Raw genomic sequence first — 27,775 nt, forward strand, 5'->3', positions numbered from 1 at the left:
AAAAGTAATTTTCATGTTTTGTATACTTAAAAATGCTGCTACTCATCTTGAGTCCCAGGGAAGTAGAGCGAATATGATCCACATAAAATACAGATTTGAACATTGGTTTCAAAAGGACGAAATCATCTTTAATCCAAAGTATTTATCCTAATTGTATTGTGGACTGGACTGAGAAATATATCATTTAAGGCACTTCAAAAAGAACAGGCTTTCCTCCCTTAAAGCATTCATGTCGAGTAATGCTAATGAGGATCTGCAAGGGCAGCTCTGTCTTAACTGACTTCCAGGATAACTTTTATTTTCCTTTCCCCTGTTTTGAATAATGTGTCATTGGCATATTTTGAAGTTTGCAAATGTACCTCATCATACATCTAATTATGAGCTATTTCTCTGCTCTGCTAATCCACACATCTTTTAAAGATGTGTTCCAAATGTTAATTAATTAAGCCTTGTGACATCCCTCTGGAATTGATGAAATTGAGTCAGCTGCTGCAGTGTAGAAAATGAGAATAAAAGAGATTTTAGATGGATGATTTGGGAGAGGAGACAGTGATATAATGTTGGGACATCAGTGGATAAAGCATTGTGTACTGGATTTGCGGGGGTTCCATTCTGTGCTATTCCTGCAGATATGGAAACCGTGAATACTGGAACATTGGGGCTGTGGAAATCCAAAGTCATTTCTGGCCACCCCCAACCTGGGGACATGCAGGGATATACCTTTTTTTTAACCCCCCTGCCCCCAAGGTCGGGTGTCTGTTACCCGAGCGCGTATATGCAAATCCGCACATGCTGAATCCGCAGATATCAAGGTTCTACCATATGTTTATCCTACCTTTGCTCAAGGAGGGACCATAGGCCAGTGACAGAGCATCTGCTTTGTGTGCAGAAGGTATAGCTGAGAAAAAACACCAACTTCACATATATGTTGATGGGATCTGAGCTGTTGGTGACTGACCAGGAGAGGGATCTTGGGGTTGTGGTGGACAGCTCATTGAAAGTGTTGTCTCAGTGCGTGGCAGCTGTGAAAAAGGCTAATTCCATGCTAGGAATCATTAAGAAGGGGACTGAAAATAAAAATGCCGATATTGTAATGCCCTTATAGAGATCTGTGGTGCAGCCACATCTGGAGTACTGGGTACAGCTTTGGTCACCATATCTTAAGAAGGATATTGTAGAACTGGAAAATGTGCAGAAGAGGGCAACCAAAATGATCAGAGGCCTGGAGCACCTTCCTTATGAGGCTAGGCTACAACATCTGGGGCTCTTTACCTTGGAAGAGAGGCAATTTAGGGGAGACATGATTGAGGTATATAAAATTATGCATGGAGTGGAGGAGGCGGACAGAGAGAAATTTTTCTCCCTCTCTCACAACTCTAGACCCCGGGGTCACCCCATGAAACTGAAGGTCGAGAAATTTAGGACTGAAAAGTACTTTTTCACGCAGCGCATAATTAATCTGTGGAATTCTTTGCCATGGGAAGTGGTGATGGCTACCAGCTTGGATGGCTTTAAAAGGGGCTTAGACAGATTCATGGAGGACAGGTCTATCAGTGGCTACTAGTCTGGTGGCTGTGGGCCATCTCCAGCCTCAGAGGCACGATGCCTCTCAATACCAGTTGCAGGAGAGCAACAGCAGGAGAGTGGGCACGCACATACCTCTTGCCTGTGGGCTCCTCAGAGGCTTCTGGTGGGCCACTGTGCGAAACAGGATGCTGGACTGGATGGGCCTTGGGCCTAATCCAGCAGGGTTGTTCTTATGCTCTTATGAGAAAGGCTCCTGTTTGAAACCCTGGAGAGCTGCTGCCAGTCAATGGAGATCAGGTGTTCCCAACCCTGGGTCCCTAGACCAGAGTGCAGAGACAGGGAAAACTTGTGTGTGTGTGGGAGCTTATATTGCACATTTAAGTTTTTTTGCGGGTAGAGGAACTTGGAGGGGAGAGAATAAGATTTTGGGACTGAAGATATGAGTGATTAGGTTTGGTGGGGGGAGTTTGGTAAAATGAGAGGGGAACTCTTCAAATGCATAGGGGGGAACTGCACCCCTGTCCCCAGACTATAACTTCTATGTTGGGGATGATGGGAGTTGTAGTCCAATGATATCCATGGACCTAAAATTGGGAATGCTTGGTCTAGACCAGGGGTGGGCAAACTTTGCCATCCAGCTGTTTTTGCAACTCCCATAATCCCCAGCCACAGTGGCCAATAGTCAAGGATTATGGGAATTGTAGTTTAGCAACTGTTGGAAGGCAAAGTTTGCCCAGCCCTGGTCCAGACAATCCTCAGTTAATCAGACCGATGTTCTGACAGTTTTATATGTAAAGAGTTTAGGGAATTGTAGGTGGTTTCCATATCCAGGTTAGGTTCAGAGAGAGTGACTGGCTCAAGGTCACCCAGTCAGCTTCACAACTGCCAGGAATTTGGACACGAGTCTTTGGATCATTGTCCAGCACTGCAGCCGCTACATCCCCCTTGACACTGATGCAGATCTTTAGTGTTCAGATGAATCCACCATACAATAGTTCAGTAATCAAATCAATGGCTGACATGATGTGCAGCATTATAGAGCTACAAGTAAATTTTAGCCTGTTAAATAACAGGCGCTAGGAAGGGAAGGGCAAATCAGCGGCCGGGCGGACTCTGGGGGCGCCGCTGCTGGTCCGGTGCGGGCCGCCCCCGCCTCACATTCCCGGCCGGTCTCCCCGGCCGGGCAAGGGCCCCTAGCCGCCCGGCTCCGCCACCACCTCGGCCGGCTTCCCCCGCCACCTCCTCCGCCTTCCCCCTCCGCCTCCTCCCCCAGCCCGGCTTCGGCGGTGCGGCCAGGCCAGTGTCCCCCACCGCCGTTTACCCAGCTTCTTCGGGGCGGCCGCTTCTGGCCGCCCAAGATGGCCACCGGGTCCTGTCATTCGTGCCTCCCTTGCTCTGTTCTGGGCATGCGCTTCGCGCATGCCCAGAACAGGCGAGGCACGAACGCACGCTTGGTGTCCGTCCACGGACGGACACCAAGCGTTTTATTAGAGAGGATAACGCTGTGCATATGAGAACATATTCTGAGTGGATATGGAGGCTGCGTGCCTGCAGGTTTCCCTGTTACCGTGAATGCAGAAACCTGCAGAAACACTGCTTCCACATCCACCTCTTCTGAACAGTGTCAGGGTTTGCTTAGCAATCCTCAGCAGCCCCAGGGTGCAGTGTTGCAGCTCCTTAATGCTGCACAGCATGTCGGACAGTATGATGGTCCCGATATTCCCAACGGAGGTGGTGCGACTGGTTGGGAGCGCCTGGCTTGTTGAAGGCTTATGGCTGAAGCAAGATTTGGATTGCAGACTTCCCTGCTCCTGCTTAGCCGCTCCAGTTTTTCAGCTCTCAAAAATAAAGACACACTCAATCTTGATGTCTTTATCTTCCCCCTCCAGCTTGCAGCGGTTCGTGTCTGAGCTGTGATTCAGCAACCAGTTGTACATCCTGCAAAGACCCGTCCAAAGTCTTGCTCTTTGGTGAATGCCAGTATGACAGCTGCGCTCCACAGTATTTCCTTGATTTCTCCACCAAAACATGCAAAGGTAAAAACAACAACAACATCCAGATGCTGTCATGGTGGATTGAAACGATGATTAGCCTGGTTTAACAGTCTAGTGTGAAGCACAAAGAAAACTCCTAGGGTGGTCTTTTTCATTCTCTCTCTCCTACCCTTCCCCCGCTGTCTGCTGTCACGGACATCAGCTTCCAGTGAAAAACAAGATTATTGCAAATTCTTCTCTTGTAAATGATGAAGTGAGTGAGCTATCAAGTGCTTCCAAGGGTCAAGATTTGCAATTTGCTCTCCCAGTGCTTCAGCTGAATGATTATTGAGCTCAGCTTTGGATTCCCCCCCCCCTTTTAAATTTCATAAAACCACTTTGAGAACTCTTTTTTGTTGTTGTTGAAAAGCAGTCTATGAATATTCTTAATACTAATGGCTGAAATGTTCTGTAGTGTTATGTGGGCAGTTCTGATTGGCCTGTGCTGCTGCAGGAAGTGCTCGTGTTCGTACACAAGAACGCAAGTGCACAAATACTTAGACATATGCTGTCACTTCAGCACCACAATTTACATTATTTCCGTAAACAACTCCTGCACAATGTTGCAGAACATGTCAGCCAATACTACATCATCACTATCATCATCATCATCACTAATATAATAAGCTTTTGTACCTCCATTTTCCTCTGACTTATAAATAATGCAGGGCTAAATATGTATATTTCAAGAAAAGGTCTTTCAAGACACAATTTCAGAGGTCCCTGGCTCTTTCAAATGGTGTCTTCTGTAATGCAAATTGAGCTTGAGAATGATATTTACATCATGTCCTTTTTAGCCCTTTGGAATGTAATATTATAAAATACATCATCATCATCATCAGTTTCTGTCTCTCATTTTCTGAGAGCTTGTCATATAATTATGCTGTCTTGAGATAACAAAACATGCTGCTGGCACTGGCTGACACCCAGACTAACTCGGTGTCAAGGTTTTCTATCGTGTGTGTGTGTGTGTGTGTGTGTGTGTGTGTGTGTGTGTGTGATTTTCTGTTATCCTCCTTTCCCTCTGTAGCTGCCTGTGCCTCCTGAAAATACCAAGGACATAATTTAGGGGACACAGGTGCCTGCAGAGGGAAGGGAGGGCTATTTAAAATCACTCCCCTCTTGTTCGATGGAACAAGGATGGAAATCCTTTTCTATGGAAATCCCTGGTGCATTGGTGCAGCGTTAGTCAGGATGTCGGCCACCATTTCCTGATAATCAAGGGAATATTTCATGGTTGAAGCAGGTAAGGAATGGAATTCCCTGATTAAAAGGGGACTCTTTTTAGTCCAGCACTGCACTACGACTCTCTTTTACAACCACTGCCCCTCTTCAACTTGCAAAGGGGTCTGTCTTATCCTCCACCCTTGTAGGATTCCTCAATGCCTCATGTCCCCTCTAGGTCTATAAGTTTAGTCCCCAGTTGTTGTTGGACTAAACCAGGTTAAAATCTGGTTTTGTCTATGGGTCAAGTGGATTATTGAGCTAATGGGATAGTGAAAAAACACATTGTATATACATCTGTGTTGTCTAGAATTGTCGTATTGTTTTTGTAGCATGTGCAAAATTGATAATTTGTGAACTTGTTTATAGTGGATATTTTTTAATGTTATTTTGATTATATATCTGTTAATGGATGATTTAAAAAACCCAAACTGACCAGAACAGCTTCATTCCCTAGGGCCAGGACTCCCAACCTCAGGTCCTGAGATGTTGTTGGGCTACAACTCCCATCAGCCCCAGCCACAATGGTATTTCCATAAATCCATAATTTGAATTCTTTATTGGCATTTAGGAGAGCCCTAAAGACCTACCTGTTTGGCTTGGCCTTCCACGGTTTTAAAGGGTTTTTAATGTATCGGGTTTTTATAAGGTTTTGAACTGTTTTATTTTTTAGCTGTTTTATTGTATTTTAAAATTTCCATTCCCAATCATTGATCGATTTTAACTGTTTTATGATATTTGTGATTTGCCCTGAGCTATTCTGTAAGGGCGATCTAAAAATCGAATGAATGAATGAATAAATAAATAATATTATTTGTGGCTGGGCGTGATGGGAGTTGTAGTCCAACAACATCTGGGGACCCAGAGTTGAGAATCCCTGCCCTAGGACAGTACCATGTCAACCTGTTCCTCCTGGGTCTTAGTGCCTGCTCTGTCTTGCTTTCCTCCGCTCAACATATCTCCTGCCCCATTTCTTTCTTTGAATCTTCTGCTACATGTTCCATATGCTTGGAACAGCCTCTCCTTTTCTGTAGGTCAGGCTACCTTCCTCTTCCAGATCCCTTCCTCAAATCCATTTCTTCTCTTGAGTCATCCAATTCTCAGTTGACTTACTTGTCCGTTACCATTGTGCCATCTCAATTTCTGCATCATCAGTGCCTGGCTTATCGTAGACTGTGAGCACTCTAGGCAGGGGCTGTATTGCTTATCTGTGCTATACCTCACCAAGCACACTATTAGTGCTTAATAAATGTGTAGCTGTATTGGTAACAGGACCGTCCTTTCCTGTAACTTGTACAGTTATTACATGCCTGTCCCAAGAGACCCCCACCAGCTGCCTACAGCAGCGGGTGAGATGAGCAGCGTCTCCACTTTCCGATTATTAACTTTGCTGCACTCTCTTCTGAAATTCATTTTGGCTGTGGGGCAATGTCACCTTCATCATCAATTCGGCCTGCTTAATTAACAGCGCTTGTGGGAAATCCCAGAAGCCCCAGTGAGTGGAAGATAAGAGATTTATAGTTTAACCGTGGCAGACCGTACAGGCAAGCAACGTGTGCTCACGCTCAGTGTCGGCCGATAGCAATCACGAGCGCCTCGAGAGACTGTCTGTTGTGCCTGCGTGGCTGGACCTTTGAAAGGCAGCAGCCCATGCCCGTGTTTGACATAATTGGGAAATGTTAAACCCCAGAGAAGAATTTGTGTTATTCTAAGAAGATCTCTCCTAGGGCATTTTCTTTCCTGTTTCCACATCTGTGCAGCTGTTCTTTCTTTGCCCTTCAATGCATCTGCAGTCCAGGGCTGTATGAGAAAGGACAGGCGTGAGCCAAGCAGATGACGACTCTATTGGGATGTGTTTTTTCCTGTGTTCCAGAGTGCGACTGGAGCTGCAACGCCTGCAGCGGTCCCCAGAGTACCGATTGCTTGCAGTGCATGGAGGGATATGTTCTCCAGGACGGTGCCTGTGTAGAATGGTGCCCCTTAGGGTTTTACAGGGAGTCTGACACATGCCAAAGTAAGCAAGTCTATGGATGTCTCATTTCACATAACATTAGCATGCATTCCTGCATGATTCCCTGTTCTCCAAGGACACAATCCACCGATCTCCAATGTGTATGCTATGGCAGAGGTTCACAAATCCCCCCCCCTTTTTTTGGAGATGATGTCCCAAGCCCACCTCAAGCCAAGGGGCTGGGAGGTATTATGGGAGTTGTGGGCCAACATCTGCAGAAGGGCCAAAACTGAGCAGCCTGCACTGATGTGGAGAGAACGGATAGAGCGACATTTTTCTCCCTCTCTCACCACACTAGAACCAGAGGCCATCCCTGGTTTTATTTATTATGTTTTAACATTTTAAAGTTTTATTTATGGTAATTTTAATCTGTTTATATAATCTTAAGGTTTTGGTTTGATTAGATTGTAAACCGCCCTGAGATTTTATATAGGGTATTGTATAAATGTAATAGATAATCCGATGAAACTGATTGCCAGGAAATTTAGGACCAACAAAAGGAAGCACCTTTGCACACTGCACATAATTTTACTCTATGGAATTCTCTGCCACTGGATGTGGTGATGGCTACCAGCCTGCATGGCTTTAAAAGGGGGTTAGACAAATGCATGGTGGATAGGCCTAAAAATGGCTACAGGTCACCTCCAGCCTCAGAGGCAAGATTCTTCTAAATACCAGTTGCAAAGAAGCAATTGTAGGAGAGGGGGAAGCCCTCACCTCTTGCCTGTGGGCTTCTCGAAAGGATCTGGTGGGCCTCTATGGGAAACATATTGTACATAGGACTTGGACCTTGTCCAGCAGGCCTGTTCTTATGATGGTGTCCATAAGAACATACGAACAGCCCTGTTGGATCAGGCCCAAGGCCCATCTAGTCCAGCATCCTGATTCGCACAGTGGCCCACCAGATGCCGTTGGGAGCCACAGGCAGGAGTTGAAGGCATGCCCTCTCTCCTGCTGTTACTCCCCTGCAACTGGTACTCAGAGGCATCCTGCCTTTGAGGCTGGAGGTGGCCTGTAGCCCTCCGACTAGTAGCCGATGATAGACCTCTCCTCCATGAAGTTATCCAAACCTCTCTTAAAGCCATCCAGGCTGTTGGCTGTAATGTAGTTGAAGGGTAGGTACTGCCAAGAGAACCAATATGTCAGGCTCTTTGAGGCTATCACCTGTGAGACCAGGTTCCCTCTAGGTTTGGTGCCAAGGTCCTGGAAGGAAGGCAAATCTGCGTGAAGTGACCCAAATGCAAGGCAAATTGATATGGATCCAAGACAAAGAAAGGCAAGGTGAAGAGAAAGTAAAGGGGAAGTGATGCAGGTCTGTAGAACAATTGTGCAGGAGTAGAGGGCCCTTGTTGTTACTCAGACTAGAGAACAAGAGCTAACCTGGGGATATTTATATGGCTCACGCTTTGCCAGGTGACCTGTTTGGGTTTACTGCCGACCCAAGATGCTTCTTTGCTGCCCTGACTTGTTATCCTGTTGCTCTTAGCTTTGGGTTGATGATGTCACACACCCTGAGCTCCTTGGAGGAATGGTGTGATGAAAATGTGAGACGCAGAAGCCCCGTTCACTTGCTTCATGCATGTACAATCTGTGCAGAATGAATGCATGTGCAGTTATTGACATGATGTTCAATGCATATACAGTGGTGCACTCCCTCTGTTTCCTGCATTTAGCAGGGGAGCTGTACCCAGGTTTAGTTTTTAAATGAATGCACATTCACACAAAAACATATGTGGACAGATACCTGTATGCAGTACAACGCATTTGTACAGGGCTAAGGAAAGAGATATCTGTGTGTGTGTGTGTGTGTGTGTGCGCGCGCGCTTCAGTGTCTAAGATAATTCCTTGCTTTGGTTTTGGCACACGATTTTTGCAGGGTGCAATGACCATTGCCTCCACTGTGATACCTCAAGTGAATGCACCCGCTGTGAAGCCCCATTTCTCCTCTTGGGATCGCAGTGCATCTTGGAATGTGGGAAGCGATATTATGCAGACCAGGAGACGCAAAGATGCTCAGGTGAATAAAGGAGGCCCACAAGGGGCTTGAAGCTGAAACCCTCTTGAATGCACACACTTCAGAGAGAAAGATGGAGGAAAGAGCATTCTGCATTCAGCCAGGGGCATTTTGTGGTGCAAAGTCCAGGAGGCAGAGTTGGCTTGAGAATGCTGGCCAAAGAGCTGAACACGGCCAAGAACTCTCTTGGGAATTGGGGGATTCTGAAAGAATAGCAACTCTGTGCTCACTGCGTTGTGACTAGTCCGGGAGTTCCCAGATCTGGGGCCCCAGATGTTGATGGACTACAGCTCCCATTCTTGCCTACAAGCTTGGGGAGCTGCTGCCAGCTAGAGGGGAGAACTGTGGACTTCAGGAACATTGATCTGATTGTGCATACGTGATCTCCTCAGTAATCCAAACTTTTAAAAAGTTCTTCCCTAATGGCAGGAGTTCTCAAACCTGGGTCCCCAGATGTTGTGGGACTACAACTCCCATCACCCCAAGCCATCATGGCTGGGGGTGATTGGAGTTGTAGTCCCACAACGTCTGGGGACCTAGGTTTGAGATCCTCTGCCTTATGGATTGCTTCTTTCCATTCCCCTGAAGTGGAGGAGGTTATTCTTCCACCATTCATCCTCTAAAGGAGACCCATTCCCCATATCCCACCATTCTCTGATCTTGCCCAAACCTGTCCCTTCTCAGCCAAACCTTCCAAGTCTTCCCAAATGTAATATGTGCAAAGCAATATTTTTTCAAGAGTGTTTGTTGTGATTCCTGCTTCCTTTCTCGTACCTGATAATGAAAGCTATGCAATTAATGAAGCAGACGCCCTTTTTGTCGAAGGTTCATGTTGGGGCTCATATTATTGCTTATAACGATAGTCACTCAGTGTGTAGAACTAGGAAGCCAGCCAGAGAGAGGGGAACTCCTGTGGCATAATGTGTGGTCTGAAATGCCTTGTGTCGGCACCTGCATGTGCAAGGACTGCTCTCTCCATGCAGAGAAATGCATGTGTGGCGTTTCCCCCTCTGCCAGAATGAATGGGGACAGCTTTGTGGATAGGGGAGCTCTGTCCATGTGACTGAAGCCCTTTTGCATCTCGGGCGGTTGAGTCAATAAGCCCTTTATGTCTTGTATCCCTGAGCAGTAATAAAGTTTTAACACAGTCATGGCCTTGTTTTCTGAGACCAGAGAATGTCATTAGTAGCATCTGGTCTTTCTTTAAAGGGCTATGACTTTTAAACCAGTACCAGATTCAGAAGGGGCTGCACAGCCTGAACCCGAACCATTACCTACTGGCGTAGTGGAGAAATGACTTGCTTAGCGATCAAGAGGCTGCTGGTTTGAATCCCCGCTGATATGTTTCCCAGAATATGGGGTAGCAGTGATATAGGGTAGCAGCGATATAGGAAGGTGCTGAAAGGCATCATTTCACACTGAGTGGGAGGAGGCAATGGTAAACCCCTCCTGTATTTTGCCAAAGAAAACCACATGGCTCTTTGGTCGCCAGGAGTTGACACCGACTTGAGGGCACAACTTTACCTTTACCTATTTCTGTTTATGCTAGCTTGCCCCAAGGGATGCTTGGAATGTGACAGATCAAGTCGGTGCCGAGTGTGTGATGCGCCCATGTTTCTGCAGGGGGGGCGTTGCGTTTCTGATTGCAGCCATGGTTTCTACAGCAACCCCCAGAGCAGGGAATGTAAAGGTGAGCATCTTTGGACCCGGGTAGCTGGTCACTCTCTCTTCCCCTTCAATTTCCTATTTGGAATATGGGAAAAGTAACGAAGTGCCTCACAGGGTTGTGATGAAGCTTCGATGACAGGTTCCAAGACATAGTTCAGTGACAAGAACTATGGCGATATCTACACCACAAACTAGTTTAACAATTCTCTTCATCAATTCCATGTGTTAGACATTTTTGTTAGCTTTTTGAAGCATTCACTATCTTCTCCTGGGACATGGCCATTGTCCTTAGCAACAGGGCAGTGAATTTATAATTAGGCTCCCAGAACTACTTGTCTTGTTTACTCACATAAAAATGTCTAGACATAAATATTCAATTAACATTCTAGGAGTACTTTATTATGCTTACCACCGGTCAAGATGAATGCAATCATTTCAGCTAGCCTTGAAGAGTTAGCGCAGATCTTCCTCTGCTGATCTGTCAACACCTCACAATTTTGTTCAGGGATTCTTATACCCCATTTCCTACAATGAAACCTTTGAGAACATGTTATCCTTGATCTTTACTTGTTTATAGGAATATTGATTGACTAGAACCCTTATTCCTTAATTTTCCCCTTATTTTTTGACCTTTCATATCACCTAACATGTATATGTCAATTGTGGGTTTTCACTTTCTGTACCTGAGTAGAGAACATCTTTTGATGTAGATGAATATCACTTTTGTGATGGGTTCTACGCTTCCTTAACACACCTGGTTTGATACTATTGATGGAAAAACTGAGAGTTGATCTAGAAGTTATGGATCTAGAAGTCATCTTTTTGTGATAAGATGAGCTTGATCAGAACCATGGAATATGACCTTGAGTGGAAAATGAAACTATAGACATAGAAATAGAACTCTGACCTTTTGCAGAGAGCGGAATTTATGGTTCAGAGGTTATACTGCTCTTTCAAAGTTCAACAACCATGCTCAAGCCAAGTGGTGTGTGCTATCATTATGGTTCTATTAATACAGTTGTCCCTCACCAACCATGAGGGCTCCATTCCCAGAAAACCTTGCAGTTGGCGAATTTGTGGTTGGAGAGCCATTGAAAGCAATGGCAAACAGGGTTAGGAGAATCATGGTCAAGAAAAGACCGAAAATGAGGTAAAAAAAACTAGAATCGCCCCCTGACCCCTGACAATGTCCCCCAGACTCCTGAAAGTTGCTCCCAAACCCCCGGAAATGACCCCCCCCAACCGCCAACTTTAAAAAAAATCTCACCAAACCATGGATACTTGGGTTGCAGTTGATGAGAGCGGTCACAATTTCCCAGTTGCAGATACCCAAATCTGTGATTGGGAAAACTGTGATTGGCAAGGGATGACTGCACTAATAATATGCTTGACTGATAGTATGCTGTTTCCCCTCCTAATAGATTATACACATAGATAGCTTGGGATTGTAGTTCTGATAGGTACTGGGAAGGGAACTAACCAACTTCTCAGCACTCTCACAACCCCTTAAACTCAAAGAGGGAAGGGCTGGAGCATCTGCTTGCATGCAGAAAGGTCCCTGAGTTCCCAAGTACTCTTGAACTGCATCCTGATAGCATTTTCTTTTTCTCTATTTCGGTTAATGCAAAGCATAGGAAGCTGGCAAAAAGGGATCATTTCTGCACCATTATAGCGCTACACTCATCACAGCCAGCATTGCGGATGGGCAGGGAGGGATTAGAGGAGGATTGTGAGTTGTAAGGGGGCCAGGGGACATTGCTGTGCAACACAAGTACATTACATCTTCTGTTAACATCTGTTTTCTTTTCTTTTTTTTAAGGCTCGCTATAGAACTCCCACTGTAAATGCTTTATGAAATTCTCAGTGCAACAGAAGTGCAAGTCTGTACTTCGGTATTAACTGGGCTTTCTTTGTCTTGTGTTAGCTATCACACAGGCTCCTGACCTCATTGCAAATGGCCCACTGCAAGTAGGGATTGGTGGGGTGAAGCCGCTTGACTTTTCCCTCCTGGAGGTAAAAGATCCTGGTGGCCAGAAAGAGAAGCTGCTGTTCCATGTGACTATTCCACCCGACAACGGCAGGCTTGTGGCTGTGGCTGATGGCAAGGAGACAGCGCTGAGCCAAGGCGACCATTTTACCTGGGAGGATGTGAAGGAACAGAGAGTTCTCTTTGTGCACGATAAGGAGAAGTCCAGGTGATTTGGTGTTTCTTTTAGGCCTGTACGAATTCGTATTCAAAAATTCAGATTTTATCCAAAATTGCCCAAAATTGGTAAAATCCAAATCTGATTTTAAAAAACAAAAACAAAAAACCAGGTCATTAAAGTAAGAATTAATTCTGAAATAATGAAATTAATTTTGGAAATAATTCAAAATTTCAGAATTAGCAAAATGGAATAGGATTTTTCCCCATAGAGGTGAATGGGGAGTTGAAAGAAAGTCACTAAAAATCAACAGATGGTCCTAGAGCCTTGAAGCTTGCCACACATGTGGGGAAGGGGGTCAGGGCCTCTGTAGTGAAATTTGAAGAGAATTAGTCAATTCCATGATTATTGGTGAATTTTTGAAATTTTTGTTTAAAATTGCTAAATGTGGTGAAATCTGGCAGAACTTTACAAAAACTTCTGAAACTGAAGAACTTCCTTGGACCATCATTCCACCCCCATGTGGAAGAATCTGCACTTTGCCTTCATGAAAAGCGGTAACAGCATGCCCCATTTGCTATTCCTTTTATATCTCCTGAATGGATGGGCATACAGTTATGGAATCTGGCTCACATGAAGTCCACATTGGCAGGACTCTGTGTTATCCCCACCTCGCTAAGGTGATGGATAACTCTTCTGATTTGGGGGAAAATTTTTTTGAGGGGAGGGGGTTTAAAAATAGGAAAAAAGGGCTAAGACTGGCTTTTTTCAAGCCAGGGCCACCATTTCACCCCCATGTAGAAGAAGAAGGACATTCCTTTGATTTTATATTAATTTTGTTTTCCCCATTGCAGAAGCACACGGTCAAAGTGAAAGTACTTTGAATGTTTCTGTTTTTGTGGTTAGAAAGAATTTCTCACTTTCCCTTCTAGCCATTAAGGAATTAAAAGGTGTGAAGTCCTTTAAAAGTCTGCCTGTTCCTGCAATGGAGAACAAAAAAAATTAATATAAAATCAAAGGAATATCCCTTTTCCTCCACATGGGCGTGGAACGACAGTCCAAGGAGGGACTTCAGATCCAAAACTTCAAGGAAGAGGGCCAGTCTGCGATTGAGCCGAACCTCGGCTCGCATAGGGCTGTGACTGAGGGCAAGCTCGGCTCGCATAGGGCAAGCTCGGCTCGCATAGGGCTGTGACTGAGAGGGGTGAGGTTGCACTGGGTGGGGAGCAGACAGAGGCATCTTTAAAAATAAAGGAGATGGTCCCTTACTGGCAGTATTGAACATGAGCAGTGGTGCTCCTAGCAGCAACCTGCATACGGTGGCTGTGACACAGCTCCGGCACTCACCTGGTCTCTGCACATGTGCAGAGGCCAGGCTAGAGCCTTAGCCATGCTGTGTGCGGATCCTATGGGGTTGGGGGGGGAGTTAAAAATAGTTTAAAATTGCCCACTTGCTCATTTCTTTTGTGGGTTGGGTGGTAGGTAGCACTAATCATGCCCTACCATCCAGCCCACTTTGGTATCCCTAGGAGCTTCCTATGGGGAACAATGGGGTGAGTTGAGTTCCCCATTGTTCCCTATGGCTGAATCACTGGAAGCAATTCGAGCTGATTCATCGAAACAGCCAGCAATGGCCACTGTTAAGATGGATCAATTTGAGTATTTTGCAATCAAGTATTGATTGCAATTGAGTATTTTGATTTAAGCTTGAATTGAATCGCAAAATCCGATTCGTGCGTATCTCTACTTGAAACAAACCAGATTTCATCATTTTTAGCCATTTAATTTTTTAAAACAATTTTTAAACAACAAAAAATCAGAGGTAAAAACCAAATCCATAGCAATGAAAAAAAATCAGCCAATGTGGACTTCATGAGTGCTAGATTTCATAACTGTATGTCCATCCATTCTGGAAATATAAAAGAGGAGGGGTGGCAAAGGGGGCATGCAGCTAGCCCTTTTGATGATGGCTGAGGGAAGATTTCTCCACATGCTGGTGGAATGATGGTTCAAGGAGGGTCTTCAGTTTCTCATGTTTTTGTACAGTTCTGGCTTGAAACAAGGCAGATTTCACCATATTTGGCCATTTTAAACAAAAATTTCAAAAATTCACCAAAAATCATGGAATTGACCAATTCTCTTCAAATTCACTACAGAGGTCCTGACCCCCTTCCTCACAAGTGTGGCAAGCTTCAAGGCTCTAGGACCAACTGGTTATTTTTGGTTATTTTTCTTCTATTTCCCCGTTGACCACTATGGGGAATAATCTGAATTTAAGATGGGATTTGGATCCAATCCAATATCTGACATTACCAGAGGCCATAGAATCTGAATCCGATATTGTCAAATTCGGATTGGGTCAAATCCGTATCTGAATTTTCTGAACACACACAGCCCTAGTTTCTTTGCATTTATTCTTGCTGTGAATGCAAGGATGCTGTTGGCGGGTACTTTCAGATTATGGGATGGGGCTATAACTCAGTGGTAGAACATCTGCTTTGCATTCAGAAAGTCCCAGGTTCAATTCCTCGCATTTCCAGGTAGGGCTGGGATGGGAAAAAGGAAAGGAAAGTTTGTGCCGTCGAGTCAGTGTTGACTCCTGGTGACCACAGAGCCATGTGGTTTTCTTGGTAGAACACAGGAGGGGTTTACCATTGCCATCTCCCACACAGAATGAGATGATGGCTTTCAGCACCTTCCTATATTGCTGCTGCCCAATATAGGAGTTTCCCATATTCTGGGAAACAAACCAGCGGGGAGTTGAACCAACAGCCTCCTACTCTCTAGGCAGGTTGCTTCCCCACTGCACCATTAGACAGTGGGATGGGAAAGGCCTTTCTGAAACCTTGGAGAAGGTGCTACCAGTTAGTGTAGACAATTGAGCTAGATGGACTAATCTGGTGGACCAGTGGTCTGACTTGATATAAGGCAGCTTCCTATGTTTCTATTTTGCAACATTGGGCCAAGTCCTTTACACTTTGCCCTTGACAAATACAGAACTAATTGATTTAAAACTCATCCCAAAGCAGTTGCTGTACATATTTCTAGGATCACAAGGAGAGAAGGGGGAAAGTTAGGAAGTGTAAGAAAGAAAATGCTATCACCAAACATATGATTAGGGTAGAGTGTAGTCTATAACAATAGAATTGCCCTGCACAAGTGCAGAAATGGGCATTGGATACAGAATTCAGCATCCTGAGAATCCCATCTTTAAAAAAATCACCACCATTATGCAGATTTCTGGTCCTCAAGACTCATTTGCAGAAAGACTTGAAAACCTCTGAGTGATGTCTTGTACAGCTTCAAGTAGATTACTTGAAAGTAGTATAATAGAGCCATTGTTCTCTATGAAACAGACTTCCAGTCTGCTATGGTATCTAGTCAAATAGGTTTCTCAGGTTTCCGAAACAGCAGAAAAATGCATGATTGCTGCTGTGCTCAGTGGATCAAAGTTTATCTGGGTTCTTAAGTAATAAGCACATTCAAGCCCTGTTTGTGGGCTTCCTGCAGGAATCTAGCTGACCATGATGGGAAGCAGGATGTTGGATTAGATGGACCTTCAGGCTGGCCTTACAGGGTGCTTCTTAGGTTCTTGTGTTCACATGACATCTATTTATATAACCTTTTGGTGGTGTTTCCTGTAGGAATGGTCGGTTTTCCCTGAAGGTCACCCACCAACAGTACTTCTCCGAACCTGAAGAGTTTACTGTTCAAGCTCTTTCAACACAGGTAAGATGGATGACACCTATGAGATCTATATCTATATCTAAAGTTGATATATTTATGCTGATTTGTCTTTGACCTCAACTTTTGGCTTCACTTGCTATTAACTACTCTCCTCCTCCACCCCGGTCCATTTTACCTAGACGCTAAATCCTTGGGCTGGATTAAGCACAAAGCACAGATGCACTAGTGTATAGCCCCACTACCACCAGACCTGATTTCCCACTTTTTAAACCGTTCTCTTCTCCTTCTCCAGCAATTGCAGGTATTCCCCATCTCTGTGCAATTATACAAAGCCCAGCATTGGATATCAGGCTCTTGCATCATTTTTCCCAACAAGCAATAAAAACTCAAATATAAACCAGAAATTAAGAGCCGTTTGAGGTTCTCGGTGTCATACTTTTTTTTAAAAAGCCATGTCTCTAGCCATCCATGCTGCTCTAGTTATGTCCAGATTAGATTGTGTGGTGTTTTATGCAAGCCGGCCTTTGAAAAGTGTTCGGAAGATTTAATTGGTCCAGAACACAGCAGCTAGACTGTTATCTGGTGTGAAGCATTCTGAATGTATCACTTGTGTTGGGTACCAGTTTGCTTTGGGGTCCAATTTAATATTCAGGTCTTGAACCAGGTGCTTCCAACCTTGGGTCCCCAGATGTTGATGAACTAAATCTCCTTTCATCCCCAGCCTCAATCGCCTTTGGCCAGTGTTGCGGGGGGTGATGGGAGTTTTAATCCAGCATCTGGGGACCCAAGGCTGGAAATCGCTGTCCTATTCCATGAAGTGCTTTAAAGCAGGAGTTCTCAAACTTGTTGATACTCTGACCCCCTAACATATGTAAAGTTATGTCACTCTGCCGCCACCCCCATGATTAAAGACACTGACTTGTTTAGGTAGAGAGGAATAAAGCACATTTACCTTTTCAATAGTAAGGATGCTGGCATCGTTTTTCAAACCTGGGCTTTGTTTGAGACTGCCAATCTTAATTTCAGGCTCCACATGTTTTGTTTTTTGAATTGATATTTGCTCTTTATACGGGCAGCTGCTGAAAGCTCTGATTCACACAAGTAGGATGTTATATCCTATGTTAAGGGAATAATTAGGGAAATCTTGATTAGCTTCACAAATTAAAGCACCTTTGAGTGTGAGTTATAAAAAGTGGTTTTCCCCCGAAATGTGGATTCCTTTTCTTAATTTTATTAAGAAATTTTATAGAAAAGTCTAAGTCCACAGAGCAGTTAAAGATTATATTTATTATGTGATTTGAAATGGTAATGGATGTTTTCTGTGCCTTTTTTATATTAATAATGCTGATTTTTTGTTATTTTGTTTATATCATGCTTGTTAGTTTTATGAGATCCATTGTTTCTATTATTGTTTTGCTTTTGAGTGTTTAAAATGGGTGGGAAAAGGAAAATAAATAGTATTTTAAAACATGAATGGCACATTGTGTGCTCTGCGCAGATCTTCCCCCCCTCTTGTGTCTGTCCCCAATATCTTTCAATTTTCTTACCTTCTAGTTTTAGCACTGTTTCAACTCCAACTCCGTGCTTCTGAAATAAGCCCCATCCTCACCCCTAAGGAGACACCATTCTAAGACTGTTGTTATCAACAAACTCGAACTGCTGTTCTTCATAATACGTTATTTCTAACATAGCCAGAGAATTGCCTGCCTGCTTCTTTAACTGCTGACTCTCACTATATAGCAAACAAGCCAATTCATCAAACCTTGCAAGGAATAACATGGGGAGAAGCATTTACTGGCTCCTTTGAATTATCTCGTTCGGTAGCCCCTTGGATTTCAAGCCTTTTAGTGCCTCAGGTCTTGTTTTTAGTTTATTATTAGTTAGGACAGCACAGCTCTCAAACGGAAAACCAGCACCTAAGTTGGGCAGACCTCTTGTTTCTATATATAGTTTTAATGGCTCTTTCTGGTTACACTGCACTCCTCCTAGGAGGGAACGCTGAAACAGACAGATTCATGATTATTGATGGAAATGGGGCTGTTTTTAGTAGCAGCATCTTGGTTACGATTCCTTTCTAATTGGCTGGTTTGTTTTTTTTAATTCCTTCTTACATTTATTTCCAGCAGTTCATCTGCAGTGCTTGTAGCTTTTTCAGAATACAGCATTTGCTTCCTGGTCCGGGCAGATATGATTGCATTATGCTCACCCTGCTGCCTCACAGAGTGATAGACTAGATTTAAGATTACACTGCTGCTTTTTTGAAGAACGTTTTAAAGGCCTCAACTGTATTCAAGACCTGCTTCTGGTGCTGACCTTAGACATTGTGGCACCTGAAGCAAAAACAACGTGCCTGCCCACAAATCCACTTGAATCCCAAATCTGTCCAGAGGATGAAGGGGATGCTGAGAGGCCACACTGCCTTCCTGCCCAGAAAAAAGCTCTCTGCTCTGCAGCACCTGTTCAAAACTCAGGGGCGGTTTTTCCATGAGGTGAGGTGGTCTCCTCAGGCGGCAGATTCTTGGGGTGCCAGCTGGGCAGTAAGATGTCCCCCACTGCTGCCACTGGACCAAGCTGACCCTTGTAAGCTTTGCAAGGAGTGTCTCTCCTCACACTCCTTACAAAGCTTGCAGGAAGCATGAGGAGGAAAGAGGAGGCTGCTGTCAACTTTCCCTCCTTCTCACCCCCCAAGCCACTTTCAAAGTTGGCAAGGGTCAGTTCTGAAAGGGGACTAAATTTCACTGAGGATAGGGGGCAAAGCAGCATTTGTTGATTAACTTCAGGTGCCGTAATACCTTGGGTTACCTTGTCAAACCTCATCTCTTCCCTCGGGCCTTTACAAAGTGATCTCTATCTTTCCATTCTCCTTCCCTTTTGTTTTAATGTTTGAATTATGAAAGGGAGACGGGGAGCAATACAAAATCCCTCCTCTAGCTGTGAGGAGTCCTGGGTAGGCTGCCACCATCCACTTTTTAATAGGAGCAGATTCATCCTTCCAAGGGAATATTCTGGGAGAGTAAAGTGGAAAACTCCCTCCCTACATGAAGAGAAGTCTTAGGCCTTAAAGAGCGTGTGGCTAGGGCTGGTTCCAGTAAGGAGTGGCACTCTGTAACAACAGCAAGGATTTATTAATAATTGGATGGTAAGTAAAACCATAGAGGCATCAACAATCACTGCTCCCATGCAAATAAAACCCTTCCCCAGGAATTACAAGAACCATGCAGTCAGATCCAAGCACTTAAACAAAAATAATTTCCCTGACGCATTTAGCTGAACTGTTCCCTATCCTTCCTGCTTACTTCCAGGTAAGGAACTTCCAGTTGATTCCCAGCCCAAGGCTGTTAGTCTCCCCTGTCCTTACAGTAGCTGTTGATCAGATCTCACTTGGAGGCTTCCAAGGAAGAACTGCACACCCTTCCCTACTTCTCTGTAGGCTGTTGTCCAGTAAATCCTGCCCCTCACTCTGGATTGGGCCAAAGGGATCTGATTCTCCCGGGCTTTCTTTCTTATTTGGAGAGACCCACCTTCCAAGCGGTTGCTCTAATTAAGGCCTAGTCCTCCCTCAAGCCTATCACTACAATTTTATATCAAAATTGGCGAATGGACGAGAGGAGCTGAACTCCTTCCATATCTTCCCACTATCCCCCTAACCTGGTAATGTGGGGGGAGGATCAGTTGCCCTCGTCCATATACCCCATATAAAATAACTCTTCCTGCAAGTGAGAAAGTAATACATCAAAGAGAGAGGTTCTAGTCAAGCCCTCTCATAGGAACATAGGAAGCTGCCATATACCAAGTCAGACCATTGGTCTATCTAGCTCAGTATTGTCTTCACAGACTGGCAGCCGCTTCTCCAAGGTTGCAGACAGGAGTCTCTCTCAACCCTATCTTGGAGATGCTGCCAGGGAGGGAACGCGGAACCTTTTGCTCTTCCCAGAGCGGTTCCATCCCCTGAGGGGAATATCTTTCAGGGCTCACACATCAAGTCTCCCGTTCATATGCAACCAGGACAGACCCTGCTTAGCTGAGGGGACAAGTCATGCTTGATACCACAAGACAAGACCAGCTCTCCTCTCCACGCTGTGATAGTTTTCTACTCCAGAGATTTTCTTTAATATAGAAAAGCATTTAAAAATTGAATTCCCCTCCCGCTCCTGCATTCGATAGCAGTAAGAGCCAGTCTACAACCTCTACCACTTCATTCCTACCTCGGTCTTTTGTGTGTCCACAATTCAGCAACAAAGCACATAATCTGCATGCAGAAATCCCCAGGCTCAATTCTTAGTATCTTCAGGTAGGAATGGGCAATGCACCCATCTAAAATCCTCCAGTGCTGCTGCCAGTCACTGTAGACAATACTGAGTTAAAGGGACCAATGTCTGAATCAGAAGGCTGCTTCAGATGTACTTCTGCTTCCCTCACCCCTCAATAGAATTAGTCTGCATCGTGGAAAAAGCACATTCCCCCCCTGCCCACTACAAGCTGTAATAATAGATAGCAACTGGCATCTAGAGCAGGGATTCTCCGCGTTGGGACCCCAGGTGTTATTGGATGTCAACTCCCATAATCCCCAGCTCCAGTGGCCTTTAGTTGGGGAGTTGGGAGTTGAAGTCCAATACCATCTGGGGACCCAATCTTGAGAATCGCTGGTCTAGACTAACGCTGCCCTAGTGCAGCAAACAAGGGAGCACCCCTCAAAAAGATCAAGTAGCTGAGTGGATGCGCCAGGTTGCTCAGTCTCTTGGTCTGCTTGCACAAGTGTTGCACTCACAGAACAAAGATAGCAAATAACCTTGCATCATTTCCTGCAACATATATGGACTGAGGAAGAGATTTCACAGCAGAAGGCATGCCACAGGTTGTGGAAGCACACTCTGTGGACCAGCACAAACCTAGGCTGGAACGCAAGCTCCCAACTTAGTGAAACTAGATAGTGCAACATCCTTGCACTACAGTGTGCTGGTTATTACCTATAAAACCCTTAATGGCTTGGGTCCAGGGTACTTAAGAGAGCGCCTTCTTTGTCATCAACTCTGCCGTTCACTGAGATCTCATGCGGAGGTTCAGTTATGGCCATCACCGACTCGTCGTTTGGTGAATTGGGATTGGGCCTTCTCTGCGGCTGCCCCGGGGCTTTGCAATATGCTCCCTGTCAAAATAAGAGCTTCTCCATCTCTGGTTGCTTTTTAAAAGACCCTCAAAACACACCTGTTTCCTCAGGTTTTTGGTTAGAATTTTTTTAAGATGGTTTTTTCCCCCTTGTAAAATTGTTTTAATTATTTTTACGAATATGACAAATATTTATATGTCGCTTTCCAACAAAAGTTCCCAAAGTGGTTTTATTTTGTTTTTATGTTTGCTGTATTTAAAATTATGTACACCATCTAGGGATACACATATCAGGCAGTATTTATCTATCAGATTTATAAATAAATGAATAAAATAAGTGCAGTGTTATTCTGGATGTCAGCCAGCAGCCGTATAAGGCATTCAGGCATTCAAGGAGATTCATATGGATTTCCTTGTTTTAATGCAAGTTTTTCACATGGATGGATGGCCTTGTTTCAATGCAAGTATTATTAGCCCCATATTGCAGCTGGGGAGCTGAGGCTGAGAAAAGGAGTGGCGTGCCTCAGGCTGAGTTCCCGGCAGAGGTGAGATTCGAACCAGGGCTTCAGAATCGAGTTGCTATTGGTGGAGATGTTATTTGGGGTTGCTGCTGCTGCTTTTAAAAGCAACGACTGCACACAGCTCCAAGCAACTGAATGCTGTTTTTGTCTCCTAGGCCCCATATGTGATCAGGAACGAAGCCCTCTTTCTTGGCAGAGGGGAAGCAGGAGCCATAACCAACCTCTTGCTTGACATTCGAGACAACGATAATCCCCAGGATGTGACCGTGGCCGTTTTAGATCCTCCACATCATGGGCGGCTAGCCAAGCTTCCCGGGGATGTGCCGACCTCGAAGCTTGTGTTCCAGCTTGAGGACTTTTTGGGGGGATTGGTGCATTACATCCACGACGGCTCTCCCAGCTCAGCAGACACGCTTGTCCTTCAAGCAAGTGATGGGTACCACTTTCAGAATATCCTCTTCCACATCAAGATTACTCCAAAGGTATGTTCTGCAATGTAAATTCACATCCCACGCCTGGTGATCTTTCCTTCAAACAGCCTTCAGCTTTCCGAAATAAAAGAAGACAGAACCGTCTTCTGCCTCCAGCCTTGCTTTCAGCAGATACCTTTGTAACGCAGTTGTGTCATGTGCCAAGAATGTGGCATTGCACCAACTGTGGGCAGTTCTATGGCTCTTCATGGAGCGCCTCCCACTTTGAAGCCTTCCATATTGTGATTGTACTCCACCCCACTGCCAAGACTCAAACGCACCTCTGCACAGCAGTAGTTATTTGTATTGACTTTTGGCATGGTGTCAAGTAGATAATGATATAGTCTTTAATGCCTGAGGAGACGTTCCAGCCCACTTTTGAGGTGGAGGCTGTACATTAGGGATGGGGCCATGGTTCAGTGGAAGAGCATCTGCTTGCATGCAGAAGGTCCCTGGTTCAATCCCTGGCAGAATCTCCAGGGAGGGCTAGGAAAGACTCCTGCCTGAAACCTAGCAGGCTTGCTGCCAGTCAGTGTAAATTAAGGCTGCTCAACTTCAGCCCTCCAGCTGTTTTTAGACTACAACTCCCATAATCCCCAGCCACAGTGGCCAATAGCCAGGGGTTATGGGAGCTGTAGGCCAACCAACATCTGCAGGAGGTAGGGATGTGCATGGAACCGCGTGAGGGAGGCTTGAAGGCAGCAGGGGTGCTGCTATAAGAGTGGGCGAGGTTGCACTTACCCCTCCTGCCGCTTTCCCCCTGCCAGCCTTCCGTTTTTGTCAAAGCCCATCAGGACGGCAGCACACCTCCTTGCCGCCCCGTTTCCCTGTTGTCCAGATATAACCGGAAGTATCCGACGTGACGGCATGGGCACGCACATGTTGCTCCTGCCCGTGCGCACATCGGCTGTGCCGTCAACACGCCGGCGTCCGCAGGTGTGTTGGATATTTCTGGTTATATCCGGGCAACAGGGTGGCAGAGAGGTACCCTGCTGCCCTGGTGGGCTTTGACAAAAATGGATGCTGGCAGGGGGAAAGTGGTGGGAGGGGTAAGTGTACTCTCCTCCGCCCTTAACGTTAGATACCCCCCACTGTCAAACCAGCAGAACTGCCAGTTCTTCGAATCGGTTCAGAGGCTCATAACCGGCCTCCGAACTGGTTCCGTGCACATCCCTAGCAGGAGGGCCACAGTTGAGCAGCCCTGATGTAGACACTACTGAGCTAAAGGGAGCACTGGTCTGACTCGATATAAGGCAGTTTCCTATGCTCCTTTATGACTCCCATGGGTTTGTTATGGCTCTGTTTCTTTTGGTTCTTCTTCTTTTTCCCATTTGGATGTATTCATATCAGCACTGCGATCTCATGCTTGAGCACAAAACCCACAGGAAAGAAAAGGTCCCCCCTCCTTTGCACACCCAGCTGGTCGTGGTTTATAAGAACTTGTCAGCTGGACTTTGAAAGCAAGAAATACAAGGCATGGCTCCACTTTCATTGTCTGCCAAGGCCTGAAGCTGAGAGGCACTGCGCATGGAAAAGGCACGGCTTGTTCTCACTTTGTATATTTGTAAAGCACTTAGCAGTTCAGAGAAGTCCTTCTATAATTCGGGCATGCCTCAGCACAGCAATACCCAGTGCATTTGGCAAGGAGGTAAGAACGTAAACACTACTTTACATTCTTATTCAGGAGTTCAGCTAGTGGGCAGCCACATCTGGAGCGGCCCTTTCATGGGGCAAGGTGAGGCGGTTGCCTCAGGCGGCAGATGATTGGGACACCAGCCAGGCAGCAAAAGGCCCCCCCTCTGTCTACATCAGAGCAGCTCTTTGAGACGGGTCTGACCCTTGCAAGTTTTGCAAGGCGAGTCTTTCTTCACACTCTTTGCAAAGCTTGCAAGAAGCATGAGAGGTGAAGAGGAGGCTGCTGGCAACCTCCTTGCCTCCCCACACCACTCTCAAAGCTTGCAAAGGTCAGTTTTGAAATGGGACTGACCCCCAGCAGGGGCATGGGAGGAGGCAGCATTTGGAGCCTCTCCTCAGGCAATACAATACCTTGGGCCACCACCCCTGTCTGTCTCCAGCAGTGGCCAGCCAGATAACCCCTGGAAACTCCCATACAATTGAAAATCAGCAATATGCTACTCCTAAGTATGGAGGTTCAATGTTCAAGAGCAATAGTCACAGATTGATTCTGGTTTTGCTTAACTCACCTCATCTAGCTTGTGTCAGTCGGTTGTGTAATGTGATTCGCATGAAAGTCATCTTCCTTGTTCTTTTAGCCTACTTTCCAGTAGGCTTATGAAATTACCCGGCATTCTTTCGGTGTGTCTGTGTCCTTGTGTCCCCCGCCCCCCATCAACTTTGCAACGCCTGGACTACTATGAACCAAATTGGGTACAGTTGTAGGGACACATAGGAACACCTCAACAGCATAGTTTGTGATGATGTCATCCACCCTGATCCAAGATGGCAGACACTTAACCTTTTGAGGCGCAAGTGGGCTAACTTGTGAACCGCCTAACCGTTTTGAACCAAATTTGCTACAGATGTAGCGACACATAGGGATGCCCAAAGGGTGTGGTGTGTGACGATGTCTTCCACTCCAATTCAAGATGGCGGCCAAGTGAACATCTGAGGTGCAAGCAAGCTAATTTGTAGACTATCTAGCCAATTCAAACCAAATTAGGTACAGTTGCAGTAAGTGACACATAGGGACACCTCAATGGCGTAGTCTGTGATGATGTCATCCACCTCAATTCAAGATGGTGGACACACAAATTTTTGAGGCACTATTGCATTAACTTGTGGACAGTCTAACTGATTTGAACCAAATTTGCTACAGCTGAATGGACACGTAGAGATACCCCAATGGTGTAGATTGTGATGATGTCATCCACTCCAATCCAAGATGGTGGATGCACAAATTTTTGAGGCACAAGTGCACTAACTTGAGGACTGTCTAACCGATTTGAATCAAATTTGGAACAGCTGTAGTGAGTGACACACAAGGACACCTCAATGGTGCAGTTTGTAATGATGACATCTACCCTGATCCAAGATGGCGGACACATGAACATTTGAGGCACAAAAGATCTGACTTGTGGACCTTGATTTGCACCAAATTTAGTCCAGATGTAGAGACAGTGAAAGGAAAGTAGGCTGATTAGTTCTTACTAGAACAACTTGTTTTTGAAATGACGAATCGCTCTTGTTGGATTAAACCAGGTCCTGCTGTTTCAAGAAAGAGAGAGTTGGGGAGTTAATATTTCACTCTTCACTCGTTTCACACCATTCATAATTTCACAATCCTGTGTCATGTCCCTCTATTAGATGTTGCTTTCTCCCCTTCTAAACTAAAAAAAACCCAGCCTCTTTAGCCTTTCCTTGTGGGAAAGATTCTCCAATCTGCTGATAACCTCTGCAGCCATTTCCTACACCTTCTCTAGTCCTATGCTCTTCTTTTTGAGATGGGGTGGCAAAACCTCCAAACGCTGGCTGACATCTTGACAACTGACGTGTCCACAGTTCACGCAGCTGCTGCGTGCAGTGAAAGCCTGCCCATTGTCCCGTTGCATTCTGAATTATAAGTGCGGTTGCGCAAGAGCCCGGGAGTGCTAATATTTTGCGGCACTGTCCCACACTCCAGAAGTGCTTTGTGCCAGTGGAAGCACGTCCCTGCTTTAAGGGACATGTTTCTGCTTCTACAGAGCACTTCTGAAGCATGGTCAAATGCCCCATATGTGTTAGCACTCTAGCACTCCTGTGCAATTGTGCTCATAATTCAGAATGTGATGGAGCAGCACACAGCTGCTATGAACTGTGGATCCTTCGGTAATCAGGATGCCAGCCACTATTCTAAATCTGGGTGTGTCATATGTTGTAGTATATTTCCTGGTGTGTGTGTTTTTAAAATCCTCTTTAAAAAAAAATTCCAAGATTTTGATTTTGGCTCATGTGGCTTGATCACGTTGATCTTTTTGATGATTGGAGCTGTCTTCCTCCAAACGTTGGTGGGATTCCATTAGACAAGACCAGCACTTTGGGCAAAGTGATCCCAAGACTGTGCACTGGTTTTCCTAGAGTAACAGCAGCCTCCTTTCCGCAAGACCCTCACAGGCACTGAGTGAGAAAGATACCCTAAGAGGTTTGCCCTAAGAGATAACTAATTGGTGGTTGTGTGGTTCTATTAAGCTGTTGCGAACCTTTTGTTCCCTTCTGTTGATCATGCAGGTTTTGTAACCAACAATGATGAAGGTGAACCGCTGAATATAATTTGCTTTATTATCCAATTTCACACTCCCTTGTCTCATTATTTTCTGAATCGCACTTTCCAACAGTTTGCAAAAGAGAGCAAGGAATGCTGTTGGTGTGAGAGATGCAGAAAACCCCTGGAGGATTTAGTGTGAGGTAGGGCTGGCAGATGCCCAGGTTCTGCCTTAGCCTAATTATCACCTTTCCACAATAGCCTGGGGAGGCAAAGCAGATGCCAGGTTTATTTCTGGAGAAGCGGTGTCTAGACATACATAAAAGAAAACTTCTTTCTTCCCCCCTTCCCTCCTTCTTGGTTGTTATCCAAAAGCTGTTACGGATGCTGGTATAACTCTCGCTCGAGGGTTTTTCTTACCCACGCTCCTAATCTGAGAACACGGGGCTTATTAGACTGAGTGACTGAACAATTTCAGCACGGCACATCCTGATTTGAAAGTGCCTTTGTAGACGTTCAGCAAAATTGGCTTAAAGAATAATAATTTTGGGTGTGTGTGTGTGTGTAAATTTTTAAACATGTTATCATCAAGGCAATAACCAAAAAGCATCAACAAAACTGAAATAATATTTAATCCATGTCAGCTGTGTTTTGGCAGCTGCAAAGAGTGTTCTCAGCTGCTTAAGTTTGCAGGCAACTCTGTTTTTAAAGACACCCCCACCCCCCACTTCCAAGAGCTTTATGAACAACTTGCAGGGCTCCCTGCCAACTTTTGCTTTAACAGTTGACATCTCTGAGTATATGCAGAGTTCTTTTCCCTTTGGAGAACGAAGCTTTCCCCTCAAAAGGACAAAGGAGCAAATGTTCTCCTGTGCATATACAGGGAGACCCCAACTTACAGAAGGGTTGCATTCCAAAAGTTTGTTTGTAAGTTTTAGGTTCATAACCTGGAACACATATAGTTCCTGTGAGGGAAGACTAGTTTGTATGTCTGGGCTGGTATTTGTAAGTTGGAGACTTCATTAATTTAATATGCTATGGAGATTTGTTTGTAAGTATGGATCATTTGTAAGTCTGGTGTTTCTAAGTTGGGGAGTGCTTGTATAGACCTCTCCTCTCCTCTCCTCTCCTCTCCTCTCCAAGAACTGCCAGTTTATGCGGCGGCAACTGGT

At 45.2% G+C, this 27,775-nt stretch overlaps 1 protein-coding gene across 4 annotated transcripts in view; it reads left to right on the forward strand.

The window, feature by feature from the left end:
* FRAS1 (Fraser extracellular matrix complex subunit 1) overlaps window positions 1–27,775 on the forward strand; it is a 383,137-nt gene that overhangs the window by 233,337 nt on the left and 122,025 nt on the right. For 3 of the 4 annotated variants that reach the window (XM_053252057.1, XM_053252061.1, XM_053252059.1), the window contains 7 exons: window positions 3,417–3,563; window positions 6,658–6,798; window positions 8,672–8,812; window positions 10,359–10,499; window positions 12,402–12,672; window positions 16,266–16,350; window positions 22,091–22,417. In XM_053252057.1, the coding sequence (XP_053108032.1) occupies window positions 3,417–3,563; window positions 6,658–6,798; window positions 8,672–8,812; window positions 10,359–10,499; window positions 12,402–12,672; window positions 16,266–16,350; window positions 22,091–22,417 (1,253 nt within the window). The remainder of the gene's footprint in view (window positions 1–3,416; window positions 3,564–6,657; window positions 6,799–8,671; window positions 8,813–10,358; window positions 10,500–12,401; window positions 12,673–16,265; window positions 16,351–22,090; window positions 22,418–27,775) is intronic. The other variant, XM_053252060.1, reaches the window with a different exon arrangement.

This window comes from Hemicordylus capensis, chromosome 5, assembly GCF_027244095.1.
Source record: "Hemicordylus capensis ecotype Gifberg chromosome 5, rHemCap1.1.pri, whole genome shotgun sequence".
Taxonomy (NCBI): Eukaryota; Metazoa; Chordata; class Lepidosauria; order Squamata; family Cordylidae; genus Hemicordylus; species Hemicordylus capensis.